Source organism: Moschus berezovskii, chromosome 5 (genome assembly GCF_049115385.1).
Source record: "Moschus berezovskii isolate FMDL1 chromosome 5, NW_MosBer_1.0, whole genome shotgun sequence".
Taxonomy (NCBI): Eukaryota; Metazoa; Chordata; class Mammalia; order Artiodactyla; family Moschidae; genus Moschus; species Moschus berezovskii.
The window spans coordinates 50,600,906-50,611,313 of record NC_142464.1 but is presented as its reverse complement, the minus strand read 5'-3'; the positions used below and the strand labels follow the sequence as shown (position 1 = coordinate 50,611,313).

At 40.4% G+C, this 10,408-nt stretch overlaps 1 protein-coding gene across 1 annotated transcript in view; it reads right to left on the bottom strand.

Moving 5' to 3' along the window:
- Positions 1–3,531: 3,531 nt before the first annotated feature.
- LOC129561981 (cytosolic beta-glucosidase) overlaps positions 3,532–10,408 on the bottom strand; it is a 127,259-nt gene continuing 120,382 nt past the window's right edge. Inside the window, exon 5 of the mRNA XM_055434896.2 lies at positions 3,532–3,734. Coding sequence (XP_055290871.2) covers positions 3,532–3,734 — 203 coding nt within the window. The remainder of the gene's footprint in view (positions 3,735–10,408) is intronic.

The window sequence follows — 10,408 nt, the reverse complement described above, 5'->3', positions numbered from 1 at the left end:
ATAATTTTCCCTAGTGCATCCACATTTTTTGAACTACCACGACCATTTCTTTCTCACTCTGACCAAAGTTACTCAGAGAATGTACTTTGATATAAATAGCTTCCTGATTATGAACATGAAAACAGTCCAGAAATTGACCACAGTGTCTTGTTATTATTAACTTTTTATTTTGTATTGGAGTATAGCCACTTAACTATGTTGTGGTAGTTTCAGATGAACAGCAAACAGATTCAGCCATACAAATACATGTATCCATTCTCCCCCGAACCCCCCTTGCATCCAGGCTATCACATAACGTAGAGCAGAATTCCATGTGGCATACAGCAGTAGGTCCTTGTTGGTCATACATTTTAAATATAGCAGTGACCATAGTGTTTTTTAAAAATGACCGGACATCTGCTCAGGCCTGAAGTCTTAGGAGAATCACAAAATATCTGCCATTTCCTCAAGGAAGTAGAGAGTACAGAAAACCAACTTCCCCATTTCCTCCTGCCTAAAGTAACTCCACACATTTGTTTCTTTTTTACTTTAAAAAAAAAATTGCAGAGACAACTTCCATGACACCCTGATGTAGACTGATGGCCACCTGATGCGAAGAACTGACTCATTTGAAAAGACCCTGATGCTGGGAAAGATTGAAGGAGGGAGGAGAAGCGGATGACAGAGGATGAGATGCTTGGATGGCATCACCAGCTCAATGGACATGAGTCTGAGTAAATTCCGGGAATTGGTGATGGACAGGGAGGCCTGGTGTGCTGCAGTTCATGGGGTTGCAAAGAGCTGGACACAACTGAGCGACTGAACTGAACTGACCTAGACTGTGCTGGACAGAAACAGAACTGATGCCAGGGAAGAGCCAGGACCAGTAAACTTTGATGTGGCTTAAGGAAGATGACCATTGGTGTGGCCTCTGTTTCTCAGTCTGCAAAATGGGATGATAATACTTATCTCACCACTTCAAGCCTGATACATGAATGTTTAGTAGTATTACTTGAACATGGATCTTGAAGGCACAAACTGTACACCTGTAAAAGATTCACTGGAGTGAAGCCATGAAGTCCAGAGGGGGCCCTACATCTCCTTCAGGCTTTACTGAGGAAGCTCAATAAAATACCCAAGTCCAACCAACCTCACATACATCTTAGACAATTCAAACACCAAGGTAACAAACTATACCCTCCTTTGCTTATGGTCATGTTAATCAGTTAACATATTTATTTCCTGGTTGTCATCAATGTTCTGATGGATCCTCAATTTTTAACAATAGGCAAAAGTAGAGACTATACCCTGCTCATTCTTTTGTTTTTAATGTGCTGTCACTATTATGCCAAAGCCTTTGACAATGTAGATCACAACAAACTGTGGAAAAATACTCAAGAGATAGGAATACCAGACCACCTTACCTGCCTCCTGAGAAATCTGTATGCAGGTCAAGAAGCAACAGTTAGAACTGGACATGGAACAACAGACTGGTTCCAAATTGGGAAAGGAGTGTGTCAAGGCTGTATATTGTCACCATGCTTATTTAACTTATATTCAGAGTATATCATGCAAAATGCCAGGCTGGATGAAGCACAAGTTGGAATCAAGATTTCTGGGAGAAATGTCAATAACCTCATATGCAGATGACACCACCCTTATGGCATAAAGCTAAGAGGAACTAAAGAAACTCTTGATGAAAGTGAAAGAAGAGAGTGAAAAAGCTGGCTTAAAACTCAACATTCAAAAAACTAAGATCATCGCATCCAGTCCCATCACTTCATGGCAAACCTATGGGGTACAATGGAAACAGTCAGAGACTTTATTTTTGGAGCTCCAAAATCACTGCAGATGGAGACTGCAGCCATGAAATTAAAAGACACTTGCTCCTTGGAACAAAAACTATGACCAACCTAGACAGCATATTAAAAAGCAGAGACATTACTTTACCAAAAAAGGTCCATCTAGTCAAAGCCATGGTTTTTCTAGTAGTCATGTATGGTTGTGAGAGTTGGACTATAAAGAAAGCTGAGTGCCAACAAATTGACATTTTTTTAACTGTGGTGATGGAGAAGACTCTTGAGAGTACTTTGGACTGAAAAGAGATCAAACAAGTCCCACTCCAGTGCTCTTGCCTGGAAAATTCCATGGATGGAGAGGCCTGATAGGCTACAGTCCATGGGGTCGCAAAGAGTCAGCTACGACTGAGCGACTTCACTTTCTTTATTTCTATAGTTCCTTTTGGAGAAGGAAATGGCAACCCACTCCAGTGTCCTTGCCTGGAGGATCCCATGGATGGAGGGGCCTGGTGGGCTACAGTCTATGGGGTTTCAAAAAGTCAGACATGACTAATTAACTAACTAACACACAAAGGAAATCAGTCCTGAATATTCATTGGAAGGACTGATGCTGAAACTGAAACTCCAATAATTTGGCCATTTGATGTGAAGAACTGACTTATTGGGAAAGATCCTGATGCTGAGAAAGATTGAAGGCAGGAGGAGAAGAGGACAACAGAGGATGAGATGGCTGGATGGCATCAACGATTCGATGGACATGAGTTAGAGCAAGCTCCGGGAGTTGGTGATGGTCAGGGAAGCCTAGCATGCTGCAGTCCATGGTATCGCAGAGTCGGACACGACTGAGTGACTGAACTAACTAACTAATAGTGTAGGAATCCAATTTCTATTAAATGACAATGCTCAAATACTTCTTTTGCTATTCACATTCTGGTTTGTGTTATTCACTTATTATTTTCCAAAAGTATATCAGGCAAGAAAGACATGTACTTGCTTATGCATAGCTATGTGCCAAACACATGAACAAATCAACTTTATTAAGTAGTTTATTAATTAATTCCTTTGGTAAACAGAATGTATAAAGATATAATGTGACTTTTTATTGTTCCCTTTATTAATTTTTTAAAATGCTTCATCAGCTCTAACAAGTCTATTCATAAGTTTTCCAAATGTTCAAATACAATTTCAAATACTCTGCCAGTTCTTTTTCTTTTCAGCTCTGCAGAACTCTCTCCTGAAGTTCTCTGATAATGTGACTAACTTTTAATTTTGATATCTATACTAGGTTAAATAGTAAAAAGTTATGGACAGTGTACCTGCTAAGGCAAATAACAAGTTTATGTAAACAAAAAAAAAAATAGATTCATAAACAGGCCTTCTTAAATTAAGTTATCTGTTCTTAGAGTTGCAAATCATGAGCACACCCTGTTTATAAACCCTGCATTACTTTTTCTAGAAATAAAATCTAAGGATTTAAATTGAAGCTACCAAGTCCATCTGATTTCTTAGTACAAAAATCAATTGCAGTGGTTTTCTACTTTTTCAAAAGCCTCATTGATCAAAAATACAAACAGAGTAAAAGCCATCATTAAATAATTTCCAGGCACTGCATATTCAGACTTCATGATCACAGATCAGCTGGTAGGACATACTGATTACCAAGGCAACTTGAGGATGTCTGCAGGATCACCAAAGCACATTCCTTTTCTGAGGGCAGAGTCCTTCTCCAGGTGAAATTACCCAGCTATGCTTTCTATGGAGGCCCCTCCAGGCCATTGTTTTGGATGATCTTAGCATACTCCTTGGCTGATGTGTAAGGGACTCGGGGTCTTGCTGGATCTTCAAAATCAACGTGGAAGAGACCAAACCGGTTGCTGTATCCCTGGTTCCACTCAAAGTTATCCAGAAGAGACCAGGCACAGTATACTTGAAGATTGACTTTGTCAAGTTGAATAGCTAAAATTACACAAACAAAAATTTACCAATTACTCAAAGATTTTATGTAAACATAGACAAAATCATTGATGAACAGTATGAGTGGGTAGCATTCTCCTGCTGAAGATCACAATGGAAACAGAAGAAGCCTTGTTTCAATCCTCTTTTCCAATTTCCTGTTTTAAACAAGTATGGGCTTCATTTAGGAAGTTAGACTACACGCTTTGTTATTTGTCAGCCCCCCTTCATCATATGGGGGAGCTCTTTAATCTCTGAATTTCAGCCAAGTCCAAGTATATAAAAGACCCAATTTTTATTAAAAGTGTAAATAAATGAATAAAGAAATTATGACACTAAAAAAAGTTAAATTACATAATTCTAAACATTTGGTGACTTCCCTGGTAGCACAGTGGATAGGAGACCACCTGCCAATGCAGGGGGAGCAGGTTCGATCCCTGGCCCAGGTGGATTCCGCGTACTGAAAAGCAACGATTGATAAGCCCATATACCACAACTACGGAGCCTGCACTCTTGAGCCTGCTTGCTGCAGCTGGAGAGGGCTTGGGTAAAGCAACAAAGAGCCAGTGCAGCCAAAAATAAATAAATACAATTAAAAATTTTTCTAATATAGTAACTTTTAAAAATTAAAAATTAAAATAAATATTTGGTTATTCATTCATTTTGAAATGCATTTTATTCATCCATCCATTTACTCAATACATGTCTTTTCAATCCCTACTATTTTTCAGATATGAAACACACATATACAGAGTTTCTCTTTAGTACCCTAGAACTGCACTCAGTAAAAACACTACTAGCTTCTAAATTCAACTCCAGGATAATCTAGAAAGCTCATTGATAAACTGGAAAAAAGTGATAACACAGCTGAGGAGGCCCCAGGCCTTACTTTGTGTCCTTATGACCAAGTTAATATATATTTTATAATTCTGGAAGTAGAACCTCCAGGATGAACAGGACCAGCACAGGGTTCTGGCCATGCTTTTATCACAGACTAAGAAGGTACAGAAATGTTAGGGCATTTTCTCTGCCCCGTGTCTAAACTCAGAGTGGTGCCAAAGAACTAGACCACCTCCGCTCCAAATGTATATATGGACAAGCAAAATATCCTATATAATTTCATCTGCGAACGCTCCAGAGCCCATCCATGGACTCCATAGTAAGATACCAAAGGGTGGAGAATTCTCTAAGTACACTGATTTCTGTCTTTTTAGTCAGGGAATTAAGCTCATTTTTAATTGGCATCTTAAGTTTGGAAAATTCTTAGGTTATATGAATCTTTGCATTGAGCATTTTCTTTTCTTAAAACAATAACAAATAAACCTTATCTGTGGGATTCACTAATATTTGTTTTATGGTGCAGATATTAAAGGGCAGGTTTTATTTATAAGATAGACATATTCCTAAATAAGTTTGGAGAAGGAAATGGCAACCCACTCCAGTATTCTGGCCTAGAGAATCCCACAGACAGAGGAGCCTGGTGGGCTACAGTCCATAGGGTTGCAACAGGTTGGACATAATTGAGTTACTAACACAATTTCTTCCTAAATAAGTTAGATGAAAATGAGCATTTATATAATAAATCAAATCTTAATTTTTCCAGGGATTGCTTTCAACCCAAATGACTCTTCTAACTTTAGCAAATAAGATTTCCCTTTAATTTTTCCAGTTATATTTCTGTAATTTTCTTGTCTCTCAAAAGTACTATACCCATGAACATGTGTTGATCTCCAAATCTTGGAATTTTTTTTTCACTGTAGATATTCCATAGACAAATGGAATTGTTTTTACCATAGATATTCCTTTGACAAAAATTTTCTGATAGGTTAACTGATGCATAACCCCTTGACCTTTATGTATGGAGGCATGCAAGGGGCTTTACCTAGAGAGTGCTCTGTGAATGGCCTCAAGGCAGGAATTAAACCAAACTGGACAGATTCCTTTGCAATGAAGAACTGTTGGAAAATTAAATATATACCATTCAAGCACAGAAAGCTTTACAGAAATTAAAACATTTACTAGATATTCCTTTTCCTTCTACCTGTCCACCTTGCCACACGTGTCTCCTCCCCTATCAACCACAATCGGCAAATACCAAATTTTTAAATAATCTTCTTATATTTAATTTCTGGATGGAATATATTTAAGAGTGAAAATGACCAAAACCAAACACCAGGCAAGAATATAGCAATCTTTTTTGACTGCTTTATAATTCAATGTGGGTACATGTGAAAATCAGCACTTTTTCTCTCTCATTTGCAGAACTACTGCTCAACAAGCCAGTCTGCCAGGTATGAAGCCAGACAGTTTCTGAAAGCATGCACAGTCCCACCAATCACATACAAAAGGACTGATTCATGTTCTAAACTGGGGGATAAAAACGATGCCCTGCCTGCTTGGAAGGGAACAAAAAGGAAATCTTGACAATTTCATCGTTATCTGCCAGAAGTTCCGCAGCAGGCACTAAACGGCCCAAGTGACACTGGTGGATATCTCTGCGTTTTCATTGCAGGAACACTCAAGTAGAGAATTACCTAGTTAGGGCTGAGGAGCCACCCTGCTAGAATCCTTTTCATGGTGCTACCACTGGGAAAAATTACAAAACTGTACTGGAACCTGCATGCCTCTCCTGTTCCAATCTCCTCAAGAACAGAAAGAAACATCATCGCATTTCTTGTCACTGTGATTTATGAAGTCCCAAATCTATGCAGGAAAAAAAACACTCCTGTGAATCCACTCTCTTTAAGCAGAGTTTCAGGCCAAGTAAACACAGACTGACAAGAACTGCAGATGAGTACCAAGTACATGGGGGTGTGAACAGGACACCCATCCCAGAATAACCAGAGTTTGGCTTTGAACTAAAAGACCAGTAAGAAAGGTATCACGGTCAGCAGGTTGAATATAAAGATGAAAGGATTTCTTATCTCATAGCATTGGAATGATGTTGAGTCATTTACAGAGATGTGGATGAACTGAAAGTGTATGACAATACAGAGTGAAGGAAGTCAGGAAAAGAAAAACAAATATCATATATTAACACACACATATATATAGAAGCTAAAAGATGGTACAGGTGAATGTATTTGCAGGGCAGGAATAGAGACACAGATGTAGAGAATGATGGTGGACACCGGTGGTGGGGGGATGAGTTGGGAGATTGGGATTGATGTACATGCACTGTCATGTATAAAACAGATAGCTAATGGGAACATGCTGCACAGCGCAGGGAGCTCAGCTCGATGCTCCGTGATGAACTAGATGGGTAGGATGCGGGGGAGGCTCAAGAGGGAAGGATACATGTATACATGCAGCTGATTCACTTCTTTGTACAGCAGAAACTAACACAACATTGTAAGATAACTATACCACAATTAGAAAAAGATTCAAGGAGAAAAATACCTAAGGTTTATTCATGTACTATATCCTCCGGCTGTTCTCATTATAACTCCAGTGTTATAATATGCACACACACACACACATACACTCACTGCCCAGTGTTGGCCAAAATGAAAAGGTTGAGGAGGCAGTCCTTCACCAGACTGCACTCTCTGCTGACACAGCTTCAAGTTGTGTCCCCCAAACCATGCTCAGTTTCAGTAAATTGCTACAAGAACTCTCCAGAACTTAAAGAAACCTCTTACAGTCAAGGTTATGGTTTCTTCATCAAAGGATACATATGAATATAAGCCAAAGGAAGAGGCGCACAGATCAGAAACCAATGGGCTTCAAACAGAAAGTTTTCACTGTCTTTTTCCCTAGGAGTCAGGACAACTTGTCCTCCGGGTGCTGACATGTGACGACACACACAGAGCACTGCCAAGCAGAAAGGCTCACCTGAGCTTCAGTGTCCAGAGCGTTCACTGTAACTGTGTTATTAACATGCTGGCATGATCGACTGATTGTTCATGTGAATGAACTCAGCCCTCAGGTCAAGTGACACTGTGTGACCCAAAGCCCCCCAATCTGGCACACAGTCGGTCTTCTAGTGTGACTAGCCCTCACCCTAAACAAAGACGTTCTGTCATATAGCAATAGATTTATCACCCAGAAGCTGAGGACAAAGGGTAATCTACTCTTTGGGCAAAATCAAATTCTTTACTACACACACACACCTAATTTAGAAGCTGACCATTTCATGGTATAGTGCAGATTCTTCTCAATTTACTGACCTAAGTGGTGCCATGATTATGCCTGTCTACTGCTGCTGTACACAGCAGAGAGAATAGAAAGGAGAGATAAGAAATTGTTCCCCAGTGATCAATGCAAAGAAATAAACAATAGAATGGGAAAGTCTAGAGATCTCTTCAAGAAAATTAGAGATACTAAGGAAACATTTCATGCAAAGATGGGCACAATAAAGGACAGAAATGGTAGGGAGCTAACAGAAGCAGAAGATATTAAGAAGAGGTGGCAAGAATACACAGAAGAACTATACAAAAAAGATCTGCATGACCCAGATAATCACGATGGTGTGGTCACCAACCTAGAGCCAGACATTCTGGAATGCAAAGTCAAGTGGGCCTTAGGAAGCATCCTACCAATAAAGCTAGTTGAGGTGATGGAATTCCAGTTGAGTTATTTCAAATCCTAAATGATGATGCTGGTAAAGTGCTGCACTCAATATGCCAGCAAATTTGGAAAACACATCAGTGGCCACAGGACTGGAAAAGGTCAGTTTTCTTTCCAATCCCAAAGAAAGGCAATGTCAAAGAATGCTCAAACTACTGCACAATTGCACTCATCTCACATGCTAGTAAAGCATGTATAATGTTACAGTTGGACTATAAAGAAAGCTGAGTGCCAAAGAATTGATGCTTTTGAACTGTGGTGTTGGAGAAGACTCTTGATAGTCCCTTGGACTGCAAGGAGATCCAACCAGTCCATTCTAAAGGAGATCAGTCCTGGGTGTTTATTGGAAGGACTGATGTTGAAGCTGAAACTCTAACACTTCGGCCACCTGATGTGAAGACCTGACTCATTGGAAAAGACCCTGATGCTGGGAAAGATTGAGGGCAGGAGAAGAAGGGGATGACAGAGGACGAGATGGTTGGATGGAGTCACTGATTCGATGGACATGGGTTTGAGTGAACTCCGGGAGTTGGTGATGGACAGGGAGGCCTGGCGTGCTGTGGTTCATGGGGTCGCAAAGAGTCTGACATGACTGAGCAACTGAACTGAACTGAACCGAAAGTAATGCTAAAAATTTTCCAAGTCAGGCCTCAACAGTACATGAACTGTGAGATTCCAGATGTTCAAGCTGGATTTAGAAAAGGCAGAGGAACCAGAGATCAAATTGCCAACATCTGTTGGATCATCAAAAAAGCAAAAGAGTTTGAGAAAAACATCTACTTCTCCTTTATTGACTACACCAAAGCCTTTGATTGTGTGGATCACAGTAAACTGTGGAAAATTCTGAAAAGGACAGGAATACCAGACCACCTGCCCTGCCTCTTGAGAAACCTGTATGCAGGCCAGGAAGCAACAGTTATAACTGTACATGGAACAACAGACCTGTTCTAAATCAGGAAATGAGTACATCAAGGCTGTATATTTTCACCCTGCTAATTTAACCTATATGCAGAGTACATCATGAGAAATGCTGGGCTGGATGAAGTACAAGCTGGAATCAAGATTGCTCGAAGAAATATCAATAACCTCAGATGTGCAGATGATACCACCCTTATGGCAGAAAGCGAAGAAGAACTAAAGAGACTCTTGATGAAAGTGAACGAGAAGAGTGAAAAAGTTGGCTTAAAACTCAACATTCAGAAAACTAAGATCATGGCATCTGGTCCCATCACTTCATGGCAAATACATGGGGAAACAGTGGAAACAGTGACAGACTTTATTTGGGGGGGCTCCAAATCACTGCAGATGGTGATTGCAGCCATGAAATTAAAAGACGCTTACTTCTTGAAAGAAAAATTATGACCAACCTAGATAGCATATTAAAAAGCAGAGACATTATTTTGCCAACAAAGGTCCTTCTAGACAAAGCTATGGTTTTTCCAACAGTCATGCATGGATGTGAGAGTTTGACTATGAAGAAAGCTGAGCACCAAAGACTGATGCTTTTGAACTGTAGTGTTGGAGAAGACTCTTGAGAGTCCCTTGAACTGCAAGGAGATCCAACCAGTCCATCCTAAAAGAAATCAGTCCTGAATATTCATTGGAAGGACTGATGTTGAAGGTGAAATTCCAATAGTTTGGCCACCTGATGGTAAGAACTGACTCACTGGAAAAGACCCTGATGCTGGGAAAGATTGAAGGCAGGAGGAGAAAGGGATGACAGAGGATGAGATAGTTGGATGGCATCACAGACTCAATGGACATGAGTTTGAGTAAACTCCAGGAGTTGGCAATGGACAGGGAGGCCTGGCATGCTGCAGTCCATGGGGTCACAAAGAGTCAGACTTGACTGAGTGACTGAATTGAACTGAACTGCTGCTGTTGCTGTTTAGTCGCTAAGTCGTATCCAACCCTTTGTGACCCCATGGACTGTAGCTCTCCAGGCTCCTCTGTCTAGGGGATTTCCCAGGCAAGAACACTGGAGTGGGTTGCCATTTCCTTCTCCAGAGGATCTTCCCAATCCAGGGATAGAACCCAGGTCTCCTGAATTGGCAAGGCAGATTCTTCTACCTGCTGAGCCACCTGGGAATCCCAAGCTTATATATCTC